General features: G+C 40.8%; 1 protein-coding gene across 1 annotated transcript in view; it reads left to right on the top strand.

Annotated features, from left to right (window-relative positions):
- Positions 1 to 7,719: 7,719 nt before the first annotated feature.
- Positions 7,720 to 22,197, top strand: part of IL13RA2 (interleukin 13 receptor subunit alpha 2) — a 31,425-nt gene continuing 16,947 nt past the window's right edge. The window contains exons 1-4 of the mRNA XM_044306261.1: positions 7,720 to 7,840; positions 11,051 to 11,189; positions 18,347 to 18,498; positions 21,481 to 21,634. Of these exons, the coding sequence (XP_044162196.1) occupies positions 11,066 to 11,189; positions 18,347 to 18,498; positions 21,481 to 21,634 (430 nt within the window). The 5' untranslated portion in view covers positions 7,720 to 7,840; positions 11,051 to 11,065. The remainder of the gene's footprint in view (positions 7,841 to 11,050; positions 11,190 to 18,346; positions 18,499 to 21,480; positions 21,635 to 22,197) is intronic.

The raw sequence follows: 22,197 nt of genomic DNA, 5'->3' as shown, positions 1-22,197 counted from the left end.
GACATGCAGTAATTTTAGTCCGCCGGCCTTTTGCCGTGCACCGCCATGCTGCGCCGGAGCTCCGCCCCCGTCCCCATTATAGTCAATGGGGACGGAGTAGCGGTCCGGCGGCACGGCGAAATAGCCGCAGGACGGATCCGACATGGTGAGCAGCCTGTCGGATCCGTCCTGCCGCAAGTGTGAAAGTAGGCTTAACAAGACATTTACTGAAATTATCTTAGCAGGTCCTTTAATGACAGCAATGAAATGCAGTGAAAAGTTTTTGGGGCGATTAAGTTAGTTTTCATGGCAAAGCAGGACTATGCAACTCATCTGATCACTCTTCATAATATTCTGGAGTATATACAAATTGCTATTATAAAAACGTAAGCAGCAACTTTTCCAATTTCCAATATTTATGTAATTCTCAAAACTTTTGGCCACAACTGTACATAACCTACAACATGGACAACAGCTCTAATTGATGACATCAGTAAAAACATAAATAAATGTATAAAGGGTGGCACAACTAACCCAGAGGCAATGGTAGGTGCTCTGACAAATATTACACCTCCAATCACGTAGAAAAAATACCACTGAAGAAGGAGCAGGCATAATTAAGCTCCGAAACACATCTGGTTGTCAATACATTATTCCAATATTTACTGGAGGACCGATTATATCATGCGGCATAGATAACTCTTTGGAAAACTACAGAACTGCTACAGCAGAGAAGAAAATCGATACACAAATTCCTACTTCCTTCACCTTACAGCCAATAGTGGAGAAGCACAGAAACTTTAAATCCGAGAGATAACGATGGGAGTGTGAAACCTCCACTACAGCTGCAAATCAGCGGCGATCTCATGAGACATCAACGGGATCTCATAGGTAAGCGCAGGCCAACTGTTCAACACATGGGACGACACAAAGTATGGACTGATACCCAGAGAGACCCGATCATTAGTGAATACCACATAAGTTTATGAAGGTATATTACAACGGAATTGAATGTGTATAGATCTGCAAACGAAAATATTGAAATTCCATCCTTAAAAAATCGCATCATTATTAAGCAGATGAACATTGCGAATATATTGATGTGATTAGCTTTCATCATCTACGATAACAGTGAACAGTCTTTCATGTGGGCCATTGCACAGTGTTTCATCACTCAGTAAATACTGCAGGAATCTGTGAAGGTCCAAATCGAGTTGTGTTCACACGGTAAATCAAATATATTGGGATTATTTACTAAAATCGCACACAAATCGCACTAATATAAAAAAATCAAATGAACATTGGGAACATCGCAATATGATGCAGTATTGAACAGTGTCTATGAAGGACTTTGCACAGTGGTTCGTTGCACAGTTTTGTTTGCCCAATTGCTCAACCTTGCGATTAATGCATTGCAAATCTAATCTATTGGGATTATTTACAAAAATCGCATAAAAATCGCACTAACACAAAAAATCGGATAAACATTGTGAACATTGCAATATGATGCAGTATTGAATAGTGTCTATGAAGGACTTTACATAGTGGTTCTTTGCACAGTTTGTTTGCTTAATTGCTCAACCTTGCGATTAATGAAGTGCAAGCACATGTATTATTAATTTATTTTAGCTGACATTTCCGGATTTTATAAGAAAGTATTTATTCATATGTCTATGTATTATATTTCACTTGTTTTTATCGATTAAATGTATGAAGTGTGAAACAGATATTGAGTGCCGATCAATTCAATATACAATCAGTAAAAACACATTTTTGGAGTCCCAAAAGCAATGGTCTATGTGATAGAATTTCAAAAGAGAGGTTTACCACATGCTCACATACTTCTCATTCCTAAAAAAATATATAAACCAAAAAATTAAGAACCGATAGATAAAATTGTCTCTGCTGAAATCCCTAACATAGAAATCACTCCTCGCTTATATGCAATTGTAACAAATCATATGATTCACGCACCATGCGGAGCACTCAGTCCTAATTCTCCATGTATGAAAAATGACAAATGCTGTAAGGATTTTCCGAAGGAATTCCAACAAAAAACTATTGCTAACAGCAATGGCTATCCAAAGTACAAGATAAGAAATACAGACCAAACTATGATTCTTAACGGAAAGAAAATCGATAACTCTTGGGTTGTACCATATAATCCTTACCTAGCGTTGATGTACAATTGCCACATTAATGTGGAAGTTTGCGCATCAGTGAAAAGTGTCAAATACCTTTTTAAATATGTGTACAAAGGTCATGATTGTGCAAATGTTGTGCAAAATGTTGTCATTCAAGAACAAGGTACTTTGAATCACGATGAAATAAAGACCTTTATTAATTCCAGGTATGTCAGTGCTCCAGAAGCAGCATGGCGTTTGCATGGGTTTGAAATGCATTATCAATCATCAGCCATCCATAGATTAGCGGTGCATCTGCCTGATGAACAATCAGTTTTATTTCAACCCAAATGACATTACCACAGGGTTACAGAGAGCTTTAAACCGGGATACTCAATTGACAATTTAGTTCAAATTGAATCAACAAAAAGAGGAAGCAAAGAATATATTATATTCTGACATTCCTTTGGAAGCCTGAGGAAGCACGAGGCAAAACCCGGGTCGGGCGTTTTTATCTGTATTTGATATGCTGAATACAAGTCTGCGTTTGAGAGTACAATAAAAGTGTTTTTTTTCCGATACACTTGGGGTATTGCACAATATGTTTTATCTTTATATAAGGGTGCCTTGGTGACTGGAGACTACCGGTTGGAATCTGTGACAAGGTTGCTGAGAATGCGCCGAATTTGGATGCTATATTTCCATGTTCCGTGTCTACGGTGTGGTGAATAGCACGGACCTGAGACTCATCTATTTTTTCATTGCAATTATGGCAAGAGAAAAATGGGGAGAGGCGCTCATAGGGTGGTAGGCAACGATAGTTCGGTTTAGCAAAATGGATGGAGTATGCTCACCTTTTGGTGTTGTGCGTGTGTGAGCACAACATCCGTAAGGGCAGATACACAGAGAGAAGGGGGTCGGTGCTGCCAGTACCCGTTCAGTCCCTTTGGATGGAGTTGCCAAAAACTCCTAGGGACTATGGAGGAAGAGAGGTGAGTGGTTTGTGTGCTGGCACACGGTAGGGACTTCTTTGGCGCACAGAAAACAACCTCAATTCGGGAGCTTTTGGTGTAATAGCTGTTTATTGTGCAATGGACAACGCGTTTCTGAGTTTATAACTCCTTTCTCAATCTGGGAGCCTCCTCTGGTGCGTGTTGCTGTGTAAGGCGCCTTACACAGCAGCACGCACCAGAGGAGGCTCCCAGACTTGAGAAAGGAGTTATAAACTCCGAAACGCATTGTCCATTGCACAATAAACAGCTATTACACCAAAAGCTCCCGAATTGAGGTTGTTTTCTGTGCGCCAAAGAAGTACCCTACCGTGTGCTAGCACACAAACCACTCACCACTATTTTTTCATTGGAACTTGGAGGAAAATAGGACCTACTCCTTAATTCAGGACTGCAGCTAGAAAAAAACAAACTTGACTACACACATCAATTTTATATTGTTTTTTTGACATTCCTTTGCACTCTCAAAATTGTTGTTGGAAATTCTGTCAACGTCGTGCAGAAAAAAATATTGGACGAATGTATTCTGTCAATTTAACATCAGATACAGAGCGTTACTGTCTGCGTCTATTATAGCTGCATATTCCAGGTGCAGTATCCTTTGAAGATCTGAGGACAGTACATGGAAATGTCTGTCTATCCCACTTTCCAAGAGGCTGTAAAAGCAAAAGGAATTAATGATGATCACGTGTGGGAGAACACTCTGGAAGATGCTCTCCACTTCACAATGCCAAAACAACTTAGGGAATTATTTGCATATATCTGCATTTTTTGCATCATTACAAAGTATGAATGCCCTTTTTCTAAAATATGAGCAATATCTCATTGAAGATTTAGTTCACAAGCATAAACAACACAATGATGATTGCACAATATGTCGTAAGATCGCACTTAAAGAAATAGCCAACATCTGGTACTACATTGCAAAACCTGTGAAGATTTTGGATTGTCTTCCACAATGCCAACTACTGATCTACTTTAGAATATGTATGACAAGGAAATGCAAAAATACACAGCTGAATAAATAGAGAAAACATTAAACGGAGAACAAAATACAGCTTTAGAAAAATATTGTCTGCAAGCAAAAATGACAGCCTTTGGAACCGTTGTTTTTCCTTGGCTGGTCCAGGAGGTAGTGGTAAAACATATCTTTATTACAAAACGCTTCTTAGCACAGTTCGTGGACAAGGTAACATTGCACTCCCTGTAGCCTCAACAGGTATAGCAGCCAATCTTCTTAAGGGTGGAAGAACATACCACTCTCAGTTCAAATTACCTGTTCAGATAGTTAAGAACTCAATATCAAATATACGTCTTAATTCTGCTGATGCTGAAATTTTGAGATCATCTACAGTACTCATTTGGGATGAGTGTACAATGGCCCCGTCTATTGCTTTTACGGTGGTCGAAAAACTGCTAAAAGAAATAATGGATAACCACAAACCCTTCGGAGAAAAAGTTTTATTACTTGGTGAAGATTTTCAGCAAACACTTCCAGTGGTTCCTCATGGTGACCAGACAAAAATTGTAGAAGCATGTATAAAGTATAATAAACTGTGGCAAAACTTCCAAATACTTAACCTTACAAAAAATATCTGATCAGTACACTGAATTCAGCAATTGGTTGATCCAAGTTGGCAATGGTGATACACCACACATTGACGGTTTGCCCAAAAACATAATTGAAATCCCTTCACAAATATTATATACAGGAAATATTGTCAAAGACTTATTTGGAGAAAGAATTCCAGTTGCTGATGTCTCAAAGATAACAAAAAAATGTATTCTTTGCCCAAAGAACTCCGATGTTGATAGCATAAATGAAGAGGTGCTAAACATTTTAGAAGGAGATACCATAACATTCCTCAGCTCAAAATCAATTGATGACTCAACTAGGGAAGATATATAGAACTATCCTATTGAGTTTCTTAATGAGCTAACTCCAACAGGACTGCTGAGGCATAAACTGAACCTTAAGGCCTCCTGCACACAACCGTTTTTTTTTCCCTGTTTACTGGCCGTTTTTCATGTTCCATGGCTCCATTCAAGTCAATCGGTCCGCAAAAAAATGGAACACATACGGAAATTGCATCCCTGGATCCGGACGGGGTTAAAAGAAGAGTGTGCTTGGCGTGCATGCTGTACCTACACTCCCTGGATTTTGTGTGGCTGTCATGGCCCATAATGGAGGCGTGGCTATCTCCAAGCAGTCATGCACACCTGACCAGTTAGTATGCCCTGGAGGCTGGTTTTAAAGTCAGTATAAAACTGAGTCTGCTTATATAGCACCTACCAGTAGCCATTTGGCTCCAGGAGAAGTATATAGTTAGTTATAGTTATATAAGCTGTAATGGCACCGGACGGGGTTAAAAGCAGAGTGTGCTTGGCGTGCATGCTGTACCTACACTCCCTGGACTTTGTGTGGCTGTCATGGCCCATAACAGGTAGGAACTAGTGTAAGGGACCACTCACGAAGGCAACCTTGACGTGGTGAGTGGCTTATTACGCTTTGGCCAAAATGTACACCAATGCCTTATTCAAAATCCAGCATAAAGGCAGGGCAGAGTGCTGGTTGCAGAGTGCGATTGCATTTGTGTTTTTTTAAACCTTAGAAATAGTTGGTATTTACTTGCCAGAACCAGTATTCAGTTATATGTTGCATTATCAAGAGTTAGAACTTTTTCAGATGTGGTTGTAAAGGTTGTAGATGGTCATTAACAAGGCAAACTGTTGCCAAATTCAGACAAAATATTTACAAGAAATGTTGTCTATAAAGAAATTTTATAGAAAACTTTCAAGAGGTAAAAAAAAAAAAAAAATTTCCTGAATATCTGCTTCTGATATTGTATATTGCAGATTGTTACAAAATGTTACACCAAGGCAATAATAATTATATTTACTGTATTGTGATATATACGTTTCCATTTTATTTTTATTATTATTTCACTTTTGACTTCTTGCCAAAATATTTTTGACAAAAAATAAATAAAACAAGAAATACAATGTGGTCAAATTCCCTTGCTATTTAATATAGACTGTTCCTACTAAGGTTTATGCACTACTGTTCTAGCGCCCGCTATTGTAACAGGCTTAATGTCTAGTTCTTCATAAATAACATTAGCATTTTTGCCGAGTCCAAAAGGGGCTGTAAAAGAATGGAAAAAATGTCCCTCTCCCTCAATTGGCCGGACCTGTAAAGGAAAGATGACTTACCTGCTTCCTGGCTCTGGCTCCCTGCTCCTTATCTTCCAGGCTTGCGATGATCCACTGGGTTCCCTCAATGTCAACATCCAATTTGACATAGCCACAGCCAATCACTGGCCGCAGCAGAGACTGAATCTCCTTATAACCATTTGTCATGACATAAGGGGAACTGGTCAACACCGTAGCCAGTGATTGGCTGGGGCGGTGTCAAATCAGATGTTGACATTGAGGGAGCCCACAGGAGCAACGTAAGCTGGGAGGAAAAGGACCAGTTAGCCAGAGTGGGGAAGCAGGTAAGTCATCTTTCCTTTAAAGGTCCAGTCAAGTGGGTGTTGCCAAAAAAACCAAATTCTTGTATAGCCCATTTAATACGTTTCAGAATCTCTAATTTTGGATCACCTTGTAGTAATTTATAAACTTGAGTGTCACTGAGCTGTCTCTGTATTTCTGCTACATATTGTGTGGTGTCCATAAGTACTGCAGCACCTCCTTTGTCCGCCAGTTTAACAGTTATTAAATTAGTATGGGTCAATTCATTTAGTGCACACAAATCATCGGAAATCATGTTGGTGGTGTCCTTATGCAGGGGTGCACCTAGCCTTTCTGCTGCCTGAGGTGAAAACTGAAACGGTGCCCAAAACCCCCCCCCCCCCCCTCCCAATGCCAACTTCTCAACCTAACCCCTTCCCTCCAGCCCTACTGTTAAAGACATACTTGGAGAACATTACACACAGAGCTACAAAACACACAGGTAATACAGCTCCACATACGGTGCTTCCCAATACTATACTGAAGAAACAGATAATCCCCCTTCCGCTGCGCCCCTCTTGCCCCTAACTGGATGCTGCCTGAGGCAATCGCCTCACCTCGCCTCAATGCTGGTGCACCCCGTCCTTATGTGCATTCCTCAACTTATCTACGTCCAGCTTTACTGCATTAATGAAGCTGTCAGTAGCTGGTAAATGTACCTATGGTGTAAAATCACTCTTAACTAGATAGATAGATATGAGATAGATGGATATATTTATTTATTTATTTTATGCACTTATATAGCGCTACTATATTCTGTAGCGCTTTACAGACATTAGCATCCAACTGTCCCCAATGGGGCTCACAATCTAAGGTATATATATAGATAGATAGATAGATAGATAGATAGATAGATATAAGATAGATATAAGATAGATAGATAGAGGACAGGTGCATCATTGTTGGAAATGTGTACTACAGTTTTGGTGAAATATTCTACTACATCTTCATGTTGAAGTGACATCACCACATATGTTTGTGTATGACAGATATTGTCTAATCAATAAAGTCCTAATCTGTATATTGTTGTATAGCACTATTTGAATGAATGAAGGGACAAATGAATGTGGGGAATAACATGGAGGTTTTCCGAGTGTGACTCAGGCTTGTGCTGCCCTCCCCTGGCCACACCTTCCTAGCCCTAATATTTATTCTGCTCTGTAGTGTGTAGCAGCAAGAACAGAGAGCTGATGCTGATCCAGAGTCAACAATTTGGTAAGTACACAACCTAATGATAAAACAATGATTTCCTATCTGAAAACTTCAATTTAGATCAATCATTTTTTGCATTTTATGAAAATTTGAAAAAAAGAAAATATAATTTTGTTAATATCATTTTACCAGTTGTGGCCAGTTGATAGTCAGGTATAGTGTTGTAGATAGCCGTGTTTCATTTTTATTTTTTAAACAATTATCTTCATGTATCAGTGTCACGGTCACGTGGTGGGCACAAAGCATCAGAAGTTCTTACTAGATTATTATAATGTTTTGTACTTAAAGGGAATGTGTCATCAGAAAATGACCTGCTGTTTCAATGACTTTATTTTTAACATATTTTTAAATAATAACTAAAACCAAAAATCCTGCAGTTTTTGCACTGGCCACTATGTCTAATAATTGGGGCCACTTCTTGGTTTGCACAGATCACTTTACTGCAGTTAACTCATTCTAATCCTGACTGTAATGATATCACCTCTGTGAATAGATAAGACAGAATTCATTCATTATTGGGGGATTGTGACATCTTATCTATTCTTTCTTTGTACAATGACCTCTGCACATGTCACAGAACATGTCTAGAAAACTCTCTTATGCAAGTCATGGAGTCTATGGCCCATGGGGCTCCTGTAAAGCAATTTTTTTTAACGCTGTCTAAGGCTACTTTCACACTAGCGTTTTAGTTTTCCGGTATTGAGATCTGTCTTAAGGACTCAATACCGGAAAAAAAAGTTTCAGTTTTGTTCCCATTCATTGTAAATAGGGACAAAACTGAACTGAACAGAATGCTCCAAAATGCATTCCATTCCGTTTAGTTGCGTTCCCATACCGGAGAGCAAACCGCAACATGTTGTAGTTTTCTTTCCGTCCTGGCATGCGGAGCAAGACGGATCCGGCATGACCTACGTTGCAAGTCAATGGGGACGGATCTGTTTTCTCTGCCACAATAGAAAACGGATCCGTCCTCTATTGACTTTCAATGGAGTTCATGACGGATCCGTCTTGGCTATGTTAAAGATAATACAACCGGATACGTTCATAACGGATGCAGACGATTGTACTATCAGTAACAGAAGCGTTTTTGCTGAACCCTGCAGGATCCAGCAAAAACGCTAGTGTGAAAGTAGCCTAAACGCTGTTAAGAAAAGCTCAGGCAAGATGGCCGAACCCCATAATCGTGTCCAGAAAATAGAATTAAAAAAATCTACAATCAGAAAATAAAAACAGAAAAAAAAAGGAGATGAGCTGATATCTGATTTTAACTGGGAGATTAAAAAAATTGTGACATTTTTTTAATTTGCCATTTTCTGGGACTTTAGCAATAGTTTCCACTTGTTGATGTAATAGGCAGTAATAACATAAAATGATGCAATGCTTTAGCTCTTATGAGTGATCGTGTTCATACAGGACCTAGGTAATATTTAAAATTAAAATTTATTTTGCAAGTGAAATTAAGTAATATTTGATTTGTTGCACAAGCTCTTGACACAGTAATATTTGTAGGGCAACATGCATGGATCTACATAGTCCTATTTATCTCATAAAGTAGTGCAAATAGAGTCCTATGTGCCCCTGGGGATTCAATATAGTGCTATAGATTAGTTTTTTTTAGAATATTCGTCATTTTTTCCATCTGAAGTCATGATTCCTCCCTGCTTAAGTTGCTTGAGGGCCACTGACTCATTGGCCCACAAGCAAGAAGCAGGGAGGAATCATGTGTTCAGAAAAAAATTGCGAATATTCTAAAAACGAATATATAGCACTACAATCTATAGTGCTATATATTCGTTTTTGACCCACGCCTGTATTGATTGCGTAATATTCGCAAGTAGACGAATATTCTACAACATATTCGCGAAATATCCTGAATTCGAATATGACCCCTGCCGCTTATCACTTCATATAACGTGTGCCAGTATAAAACAAACTTCCTTTTAGTGCCCCCAGAAGAGGCAGTGTCCCCATAGTGCCCTCCTATAATGTGTGCCAGCACAAAATGCCCCTTTTTAGAACCCCCAGTAGAAGCAATGTCCCTATAGTGCTCCTCCCATTTATAATAATGTCTCCCATAGTGGCCCAACATAATGCCAAGTAAAAATACTAAGCATAAAATTCTTATCTCCTTGAGGCTGTGCCGATGCGGTGTAGGACACATACCTCTTCTGGTCTGTGTCCTGAGCTGTATGCTGCCTGGCTCAGGTGGGACTATGATAATGACATCATCATTTCACCTGCACAAGCATTAGGTCTGTAGCCTATCAGAGGGAATGGCGGCGCAGGGAAACATTGCTCCCATGCCTGCGCCTCCCGCAGTATTCAACTGTATCACTGAATATAGAGGATACAGAATAAAGCTAAATAGGAATGGAAGCGCTCATTGCCCATGGCCCTGCTACCCCCCGCCCTCCACTCGTCTATAAGTGCCACCTCCCGAGGCTATCACCTCCCCTCGCTTCATTTGTGGTGCCGCCTTTTATGTAGCAGAACGGTTGGCACAGACTAGCAGTTGACACACAAAAAGGAACCTTCCACAGATGTTACACGTTTCACGGCTGCAAAGGTAGTTAATAGGCCATAATATCGGTTTCGAGCAATCTTACGATGCACTTCTCTAGCTTGTACTTGTACTTAAGCATCCAGGCATGGGGTGTAATACTTCTTGCAAAGCAATGCAAACAACAGGGTGGATCCTAAATGTCAGACTAAGCTCTACACCTTTTTTGAACAGGTTGCAAGTCCACACTTCCACTGTGGGATATGGGCAATGTACTAACACAGAATACATGGCAATGGAAACTTAGTGGTCTTGGTATGAGAGCAATTCTTCAATGATGTTGACTCTGCACTCCTTTCTTTCATCTGGCTAGTTTTTCCAGTGGATCAAGTTCTTTTTCTGTTTCCTTTTCCAGGCTAGCCCCCACATTAGCTACATGTGTACTATTCTGTAGTCTGTACTAGGCTGCACTAAACTGCGCCATACAGAGAAGGTGACACCAGCCCTGTCTATTGGGGGCTGTGGATATAGCCTATTCATACCGTGTACATACCAAATACATATACTGTATATATGATATAATTGTTTGAGCTTTGCAGTGTACTGTTGCTCAGCAGTGGGACACTACATTAGGGCCAGAACTGGAGGAAAAGTGTATTCATTAATAATCAGTCTGATATACTTCTTATTCACAATTTTCTTTCTCTTTTCAGGTATTCGTGTTAAAAATGTGGGACCTAATCCACGCCTCCCTCTGTAATAATATGAAAAGAGTAAACTTTCTGTGGATATCAAGATTTGTTATATACTCAACCGTTTATGTTCAATACTCTTCATCGGCAAAGATGACTGGTAAATGTTATTCTTATTATCCATCTGATTGTTAAGATTACCCAGGGGTTCACCATAGATGGAGTGAGAACCCTTCTCTGACAGCAGAAAATCCCAATCACATCTCCAGCTTGGAGAATGGGGGGGGGGGGGGGGGTGGACAGAATAATTTATGACAATTAGCAATCTTGTTATGCAACTTAGCTCTATTGCAAGAGGAAGAACATTGTCTCTGTAATGCCACATAGAGGAGGTGGCTACCCTATAGACCAGGGATGACCAACCTGCAGCTCTCCAGCTGTTGTAAAACTACAACTCCCACCATTCCCAGCTGTAGGCAGTCTATAGACAGGGTAGAACTTTTTAAAAACCTTGCAACAGGTCTACAAATATTGGCCAAATCAAGAGCCTTTTTCAAAAGACTGGATTTGGGGTAGAGAGCGATAGCTTCAGCATGCTCCCTTGGAAAAAGGATATGCAAATAACTTCTGTTTCAAGAGTGCTGGGGGGGGGGGGGTGCACAGACAAGTGGTACTATATATAAGGGATATATATCTCGCAGTCAAGAGTCAAGAGGCACTGTAATTGACCGAGTATGATGAGTGCTGTAGTCACCTGTATGATCTACAGCATGACGATGGATTGTAGCATTCTGTTTTGTGAAACAATTCCCAGCATACCTTTAAAACTGTTCAGGCTATATGGGGAGCTATGGTTTCACACTGTTCAAACTTACATGGGAAGGGTAAGCCGAGTAAGCAAATGGTATCTGAACTTTCTGATCTTGTCTGGTGATTTGTATATGTAAAACACTTGGTTCTGGGTCTGTATTTATGTGCTGAGTTTAATTCTGGTACTGTATTTATGGTATGAGCTTCTGGTGCTGCATTTGCCATATGAACTTGGTTCTAGTTTTGTATTTGTGTGTTAAACTTGATTCTGATACTATCTACAGTATTCAACTCTGTTTGGGGCTTCCATCACAGCTTTCAGTAAAATGATCGGACAAAAATATCTTACATGCAGGACTTTTTTTGTCCAGTCAATAACAGCATCCCGAATGGAAATTGAATGGACCCCATTGTAGTTAATGTAGTCTGTTTAACTCAGTTTGTTTTACCATAGTTACGTGCCAAATTCCAGCACTTCCATTATTGTTGTTGTTCTGCTCCTATAACGGAACAGAACAATAGAAGGTAAAAATACTCTTGTGAACCCAGCCTAACTGTAAAACCTGAATTTAGGGGGTGTAAAAAATGCTGCAAATTTTGCTGTGCACTTTATATATTTTCTACTTCTCTTACTGCACAGTGGATGTGCTGTTCATGCATATAGATCAATAATTAAATTGCATGTGTAGTGAGTGTTTGTGAGTAGGTATTATATCCATAGTTCAAACTTGCCAACTCTCCTGGAACATCTGTGAGGCTCACAGGAAAAGGGGAGACCTCCAGAACTCCCAGAGGAGTTGGTAAAACACCACACAAGGCACGGAGGACATGTCATGAAAGGGGTTAAGTCTCAGGAAAAGGGGCATATCCACAACAGAAAATCTCTCCACATTTTCCTCTCTTCTATGGTCTGACTTGTTCATGTTGCCAAGTATGCTAAAGTATCCACCAATATTATATGGAAGATGGCATCACATTAATTTGGGGCCCTAAAACATGGAGTGCTCCATACTTCTGGAACTCTTAATCAGGCCATGTTGATGAGGAGTAAGATCCCCCAAACAGCTTTGTTGTGCACTATACATCTTTTCCCCTTCTCTCAATGCATAGCGATTGCGCAGTCCATTAGAGATGGCCTTGCGGTTCACCCGGCGGCCGTTTTACGGTGAACTTTGCTAGTTCGCGATTCGCTGAACATGAAAACTTATGGCGATGTTTGTATGGCCATATTCTTTTGCATTGCACCAAATTTTGACCCATGACACATCCATCAGGTGGGAAAGGACAGTCAATTGAGATGTTTCAGCACATGGACATACCCCCACCCTATAACAGAAGCCACTCTGACAGCCATTTTACATTCTGTGTTTTGCCAGTGTAGTGCTTTGTGGATCAGGGACAGACAGTTAGTGACACCAAACACTAACTAATAGGGCCACAAAATTCCTTTTAAAGGGAACCTGTCACCAGTTTATGGTGTCCTAACTAAGGGCAATATAAATAAGTGACTAATTCTCTTAGCAAAATGCTGGGTCACTTTCTTTAATTGACCCAGTCAATCTGCCAACATCTTGTATTGAAAAGCTCCAGCTCATAATGATGAGTCTTGAATATTCATGAGCTCCTGACTCTCTCCGCCTACCTGCTGCTGATTGACAGTTATTTTCCATATGAAACAGCAGCAGGTGGGCAGGGGAGTGGCTATAGCTCTGAATTATAAAAACGCTGGACTCACTGACATCACGCTGGACTCAAATCAGCTCATTAGCATGCAGCATGTGGCATCTTTGTGTGTATATTATGAGGTAACCATCTGTCACACCAGTAAGTGAATACATCTAAGGTACTTTTTAGTAGTTAATGATTGTATGTAATTAGTTAGATTATAATCAAATATCCACATGACAGGTTCCCTTTAAGGACTGGTATAGCTGTGCTATCGATAGGTATGATATACTGAGGGGCGTGATATACTTCTAACATACTTTCTAACATAGAAAGTATATTATAGTGCATTTGTATTGTGCAGCAGTTGTGTGCGATTCTGCTGCTATACCACAGCTATATAAAGGGACAAACACTATTGGAATAACTAATTGCAACTGGTGTGATATACCTGTTGCCCCCCAAAAAACTGATTGAGGGGTGTGATATACCTATAATATACTTTCTAACATAGAAAGTATATAGTGTATTTGTATTCTGCAGCAGTTGTGGGACAAGTGCTATTGGAACAACTATTTGCAATGGGTGTCATATACCTTTTGCCCCCCAAAAAACTGATTGAGGGATGCAATATACCTGCTTCCACAAAATACTGATTAAGGGGTTTGATATACCTGCTTCCACAAAATACTGATTTAGGGGTGCGATATACCTGCTTCCACCAAATATTGATTAAGGGGTTCTATATACCTGCTTCCACAAAATACAGATTGAGGGGTGCAATATACCTGCTTCCACAAAATTATTATTAAGGGGATTGCTATACCTGCTTCCACCAAATATTGATTGAGGCCTGCGATAGGCCTGCTTCCACAAAATACTGGTTAAGGGGTTTGATAAACTGCTTCCACAAAATACTGATTGAGGAATGCAATATACCTGCTTCCGCAAAAAACTGATCAAGCGGTTTGATATACCTGCTTCCACACAATACAGATTGAGGGGTGCGATATACCTGCTTCCACCAAATATTGATGAAGGGATTCTATATACCTGCTTCCACAAAATACTGATTGAGGGGTGTGATATGCCTGTTTCTATAAAATACTGAATAAGGGGATTGATATACCTGCTTCCACAAAATACAGATTGAGGGGTTTGATATACCTGCTTCCACCAAATATTGATTAGGGGTTCTATATTCCTGCTTCCACAAAATACTGATTGAGGGGTGCAATATACCTGCTTCCACAAAATACAGATTGAGGGTTGCGAGATACCTGTTTCCACCAAATATTGATTAAGGGGTTCTATATACCTGCTTCCACAAAATACTGATTAAGGGGATTGATATACCTGCCTCCACAAAATACAGATTGAGGGGTCTGATATACCTGCTTCCACCAAATATGCGATATACCTGCTTCCGCAAAATACTGATTAAGGGGTTTGATATACCTGCTTCCACAAAATACAGATTGAGGGGTCTGTTCTATATACCTGCTTCCACAAAATACATATTGAAGGGTGCAAGATGCCTGCTTCAACCAAATATTGATTGAGGCCTGTGATATGCCTGCTTCTACAAAATACTGATTGAGGGTTGTGATATACCTGCTTCCATCCAAATTTTAATTAAGGGGTTCTATATACCTGTTTCCACAAAATACTGATTGAGGTTTGTGATATACCTGTTTCCACCAAATACTGATTGAGGCCTGCAATACACCTGTTTCCACAAAATACTGATTGAGGGGTGCGATATACCTGCTTTTACAAAATACTGATTAAGGGGATTGATATACCTGCTTCCACTAAATATTGATTGAAGCCTGCGATACACCTGCTTCCACAAAATTCTGATTATGGGGTTTGATATACCAGCTTCCACTAAATACTGATTGAAGCCTGCGATATACCTGCTTCCACAAATACTGCTCTTCTCTAGGGACTTAGGCACAGGGTCATTGTGAAAATGACAGGCAGAGGAAGAGGCAGGCCATTCTGCAGGGGTGGAAGGGGTAGGGCAGGTGCACCAAGCAGGAGCCTAAGTGGGAAGTTGGAGAAGGTGTGTAAGTGGGAAGTTGGAGAAGGTGCGTGCTATTACGTCAAAGAACGCACCAGAGTTGGTTGAGTGGCTCACTCAGCCTTCCGCTTCTGCACCCTCCTCATCCTTTGTATCTGCACCCTCCTCACTCTCTGCTGTGTGTGCCCCCAAAGACACCACCAGCAGCACAATCATAGCCCCTCCACTCGAGTCAGAGGAATTATTTTTCCATCCATTCCCAGACCTTACCGATGCACAGCCATTCTTGGCATCGGATGAGGAGGTAGCAACGTCCGCCACCCAGCGGTCTGACAACAGTACCCAGATGAGCCCAAGAAGAGTGGTCCCTGCTGTTGCTGCCTACTCCGAGATCTCTAATGTCAGTGGTGGTGAAGGTGAAGATGATGACATGTCGATGGACGTCACTTGGGTGCCCACAAGAGAGGAAGAGGAGGGGAGTTCAGAGGGAGATATGGAGCAGCAGATAGGGAAGAAAAGCAGGCAGAACTCGCAGTGCACCGGAGGCAAAAAGCAGACTGCAAATGTATCTGGAGCGAGCCATCCACCATGCACGGTCACATCTTGCACTCCCAGGACGCCGGTACATGGCTCCGTAGTGTGGGCTTTTTTTAACATATCAGCTGCTGACAATAGTGTTGCCACCTGCAGCCTGTGCTGTCAACGTATAAGTTGGGGTAAGTCTAACACTCACCTAGGGGCGACCGCCTTAAGAAGGCACCTGCCCTCACCGAGCCCAGTGGGAGCAACACCGTCCTGCCTCTTCTTCTTCTCCTTTCTCCTCCCATTTGTCCTTTACTCCACCTTCCACCGTGCCGCCGTCGCGTTCATCTGGCAGAAAGCAGGCTTCCGTGGGCCAAAGATACGAGCGTGAAAAGTTGATGACATCGGATAACCCTCTTGCCCAACGGCTGACCGCTGACTTGTCGGAACTGCTAGCCTGCTAACTACTGCTAGTGATGAGCAGCAGAGGTCATATTTTAATTTGTCATGATTTGCAAATATTTTGTAGAATATTCGCAAATTTTAATATTCGTTATATTCTACATTATTTTTTTTACCCAAAAATCGGCAAGGTGATTAGTGTGTAATATGTGATTATTACGCTATCAATACAGGTGGGGTTCAAAAACGAATATATAGCACTATAGAATATAGTACTATATATTTGTTTTTAGAATATTCATCATTTTTTCTATCTGAACACATGATTCCTCCCTGCTTCTTGCTTGTGGGCCAATGAGTCAGTGGCCCACAAGCAACTTAAGCAGGGAGGAATCATGACTTCAGAAGAAAAAAAAAATGACGAATATTCTAAAAAACTAATATGTAGAACTATATTGAATATAGTGCTATATATTTGTTTTTTAGAATATTCGTCATTTTTTCCCCATCTGGAATGAACATTGATCGTGCGGGCTACCTCACATTTTTAAAAATGAATGAGGCATGGATCATTCAACACTTGTGACTACCACGTGTAATTAATTTTCCTCATGCCAGCTTACACATTCACCACCACCCAGAACAAAGAATTATCCCTGTCTTATGTATATACAGCGGCATAAAAGGCCTTTTCTGTCAGGTGAATGCCTAATTTTTGGGGCCTCTACTCCAGTGGCCTACAGTAAAAAATGTATCCACTGACCGCCTAATATACCTCCAGACACTTAATCACTACTTCTTTTCTGTCAGGTGAATGCCTAATTTTTGGGGCCTGTACTGGCCTACAGTAAAATTGTTATTCAGTGACCGCCTAATGTACCTTCAGCCATATAATCACTTGTTATTTTCTGTCAGATGAATGCCTAACTTTGGGGGCCTGTACTCCACTGGCCTACAGTACATTTTTTATCCACTGACCGTTTAATATACCTCCAGCCACCTAATCATTTGTTCTTTTATGTCAAGTGAATGCCTAATTTTTGGGGCCTGTATTAGCCTACAATAAAATTGTTATTCAGTGACCGCCTAATATACCTTCAGCCATATAATCACTTGTTATTTTCTGTCAGATGAATGCCTAACTTTGGGGGCCTGTACTCCACTGGCCTACAGTACATTTTTTATCCACTGACCGTTTAATATACCTCAATCCACATAATCACTTGTTCTTTTCTGTCAGGCGAATGCCTAATTTTTGGGACCTGTACTCCCGTGGCCTAAAATAAAATTTTTCTAGGCTCCAGTACGGCACATTTTTAAGAGCTTCCCTTTAAAATGCATACAAATAGCCCCTGATTAAAATACATATATTTTGTGGGAGATTTTGACATTGATTCCCCTCTGGTATGTCACTGTCCATGTTGTGGGACTATTTGTGCACTTCTAGTAAGTATTTGGTGGCTGAAAATATGACCTAAAGGTTTTTCAGGTTCGCCTGCCATTAAAGTGACGCGGTTTGGAACATTTGAACGCGAAACGTCCCGGCCGATGTTTGTCCATCAATACTGTCCATGAACATGGGTGTCTTTTGGGGAAGGATCTTGGTTTGGCTAATATCTTTAGTCATGTTGAAAGGCCTTTTACAAGGATGGACATTGACTATAGGGTAGCTGCCTCCTTTAGGTGATATTACATAGATTTAATTTCCTTGAAAGAGAACTAATCTGCATTCTTTTTCCCAAAGAGCATTGCCTGCTTTTTCTTGTGGTACTCTCCACAAGAAAAAGCAATACCCCTGAGAATTAAAAATCTTCAATTGTAATCTCTAACATAACATCAGGAGGACAAAAGTGCTGATTCGTAATAAAAGTCTACAATATTCTTGCTTCTAGTTGACCCACCTTCTAATATACAGATTGAGGACCTTGGCAATTTAGGAATATTACAAGTAACCTGGCAACCTCCAGCTTCTATGAAGAATGCAAGTGATTGTTCTGTATGGTATGAATTAACCCATCAGGTCATCAATGAAAAAAGATGGAAGGTAAGGTAGCAAATATGGATCACCAAACAGAGCAGACGTATTAAGTCCAGTAAAAATGTATACGTTAATGTATAGTTTTTTTTTTTTTTACAATGAACTCTAGGATGATGGGTGCTACTGTATGACATTGATCTAAAGCATCCGTTTAATGTATACGTTTAAGGCTACTTTCACACTAGCGTTCGGCTGTCCGCTCGTGAGCTCCGTTTGAAGGGGCTCACGAGCGGACCCGAACGCTTCCGTCCAGCCCTGATGCAGTCTGAATGGATGCGGATCCGCTCAGACTGCATCAGTCTGGCGGCGTTCAGCCTCCGCTCCGCTCGCCTCCGCACGGACAGGCGGACAGCTGAACGCTGCTTGCAGCGTTCGGGTGTCCGCCTGGCCGTGCGAAGGCGTGCGGATCCGTCCAGACTTACAATGTAAGTCAATGGGGACGGATCCGTTTGAAGATGCCACAATATGGCTCAATCTTCAAGCGGATCCGTCCCCCATTAACTTTACATTGAAAGTCTGGACGGATCCGTCCGAGGCTATTTTCACACTTAGCTTTTATATGCCAAAATAATGCAGACGGATCCGTTCTGAACGGAGCCTCCGTCTGCATTATTATGATCGGATCCGTTCAGAACGGATCCGATCGAACGCTAGTGTGAAAGTAGCCTTATGTATACTTTAAATGTAAGGCAAAAACGTGATGTGAACCCAGCCTAAGGCCTCTTTCACACGGGCGTCATGTTTTTTGCCCGGATAAGAGGCGGGTGCGTTGCGGGAAAATGCGCGATTTTTCCGCGCGAGTGCAAAACATTGTCATGCGTTTTGCACTTGCGTGAGAAAAATCGCGCATGTTTGGTACCCAGACCCGAACTTCTTCACAGAAGTTCGGGCTTGGGATTGATGTTCTGAAGATTGTATTATTTTCCCTTATAACATGGTTATAAGGGAAAATAATAGCATTCTGACTACAGAATGCTTAGTATAATAGTGCTGGAAGGGTTAAAAATAATAAAAAAGTTAACTCACCTTCTCCTCTTGTTCGCGCAGATTCCACTCTGTTCTTTAGCTGTGGACTGAATGACCTGAGGTGACGTCAGATCACATGCTCCAATCACATGGTCCATCACCATGGTGATGGAGCATGTGATCTGACGTCATCAAAGGTCCTTTAGCCCACAGATAAAGAACAGACCGGCATCTGCGCTAACAAGAGGAGAAGGTGAGTTAACTTTTTTATTATTTTTAACCCCTCCAGCACTATTATACAAAGCATTCTGTATTCAGAATGCTATTATTTTCCCTTATAACCATGTTATAAGGGAAAATAATACAGTGAATAGACTGTCACCTAGAACCCATGCGTGAAAATCACACCGCATCCGCACTTGCTTGCGGATGCATGCGATTTTCACGCAACCCCATTCATTTCTATAGGGCCTGCGTTACGTGAAAAACGCACAAAGAGGAGCATGCTGCGATTTTCACGCAACGCACAAGTGATGCGTGAAAATCACCGCTCGTGTGCACAGCCCCATAGAAATGAATGGGTCAGGATTCAGTGCGGGTGCAATGCGTTCACCGCACGCATCGCACCCGCACGGAAAACTCGCCCGTGTGAAAGGGGCCTAAGGCTTTTCATATGTCAGTTTTAAACAAAATACACCTGTTAATAAAATAACAAGCTGGCTCAGGTTTTCTGGGTGTTACACTGAGAACTCATCATACGCTGTTGGGCAATCATACAGGAAAAAACGTAAGGGGAAGAAAATGACGGGACATGTAAATATAGAAGAATCTAATTGTATGACAGTAAGCAGAGATTTTGAAAACAATGAGGACAATAACGGACGTATATTGGAAAATGGCATCACTTTTCATTATACAAAGAATAATACTTATTTGTGGAAACTAGAATATAACTTTAACATATAGTTTACTATGTAGTAAGTTGACCGTTATTGTTGTGAAAGCCTCTTATACGTATGCTGTATGTAAGTGCTGATTGAATTTGCCTCTAAATGCCAAACTGCTAAAAGAAAAATAACAGAGAAGCGCTTTTGTAAATTGTTTCAATATGTTGAACATGACACACAGCATGGGATTTGGAAAAATGCCTCAGTGCATTTTATGCTTATAATCAAGAGAATGTATGGGGCCTCATCAAGAGTTTGTTGTAAGAGAAGCCCCTTGGCAGGCAGTCCTCAAAACTATATGGGTTATTGCTACCTAGAAAAGGTCCAATGACATATTTCGGATAAAACTCCCTTTATTTTTGCTAAGCAATAAGCATTTGATTTGTGAATCTTGTTCTAATATGTAAGCAGATAATCTTTCAGTTTTATGAATATATAGGTTCAGATAAAAAAAACTAAACATTTGAATATTTCAGGTGGTAAAAAGGAGAGAGACGCGATAGATCTAAAATACCATGCATTTCTTACTAAAAGAGGGAATAACCAGTGACTTGTGTGTATAAAGAGGAAACTTTCTAGTTAACACAGTCTTGTGATTATAACAGTCTTGGCAGGCTGGAGAGATAGTCATCTGTGATGCCAACAGCCTTGGTACCGATACAAGCATTGTCTAGCAGTTAATAACAAAGTTTAAAGTGTAATTTGAGCTATGAGACTTTTAGAGATAGTGACGATAACTAGACTCTCTCTGGCAATAGCTTGTCTCCATACAGTGGAGGTGATTGCTGCATGTAAATGCAGCTCTCACCTCCTTCGATGAGCAGACAATTATATCAGGGCCAAAGGCATCATTCCTGATGATTGCTTGCTCAGTTGACCTGTGTAAAGGGGTCTTTAGCGAATTAGAAGTAAAAATCTGTAAAAAAAAACAACTGAAGGGAAAGACTTCACAAAAAAACGTTGGAAGTTTTTATTATTTACTATAGGTACTAGTTAACAAATAGAAAAGCGCTTCTAATTGTGCAATGTTTTAATAGAATACCAATTTGTTTTATTTATTTTCCTTTATACAAAGTCAGTTAGGACAAAGCATCAAACATACAGAGAAGCCTTTGATCTTGGGAAGAATGTTGTCATAAAAATGAGAACATACTTGAAAGGCCCATGTACAGAAGAAAATGAAGCATGGAGCGAATGGGTAGATGTAAACTTCCAAGAGTCTTTACAAGGTAAAAGGATATCTCATGTCTGTGTCAGATAACTGTGTCTAAGGATGATCTATGAAATTCTGGTAATATAGGGCCCTATTAGACCACACAGTTTTTGAGCCGATTATCGGAAACAAGTGTTCTGATAACTGACCCATATTGTAACGGATACCTCCCCTCGTGCCCGCTTGACGTCAACTACGTCGAGCTCAAGAGACGTGGTGTGGTCCCTGGTTACCAAGACGTGATGTTACGCCATCCTGGAGGAGCATGTAAGGTCAGCTTGGTACAGTTTACACAGACACCTCCTGTCCAAGCGGGCACAGAGAGTCAACAAGCTGAGAGAGCCTTTTCACTGCCGCTTTCTCAGCCCGGGTAATCTGCCACCAGCTTCTCATTTGATATAAGCCCGGTCCGCTAACAGGATTATATAGGGTGAGAAACCAACCCGCGGTGGTTTATAACTAGGCCGAAACACGGACGTGGAGATTCGTGTTCGAGATACAAGACAGCACAAGATTAAATTATATATTTAATCGCCTTAAGGGCACACTAGATATAACACTAAACACGCAGAATATATA

Source organism: Bufo gargarizans, chromosome 9, assembly GCF_014858855.1.
Source record: "Bufo gargarizans isolate SCDJY-AF-19 chromosome 9, ASM1485885v1, whole genome shotgun sequence".
Taxonomy (NCBI): domain Eukaryota; kingdom Metazoa; phylum Chordata; class Amphibia; order Anura; family Bufonidae; genus Bufo; species Bufo gargarizans.
This window is presented reverse-complemented; position numbering and strand designations above follow the sequence as displayed.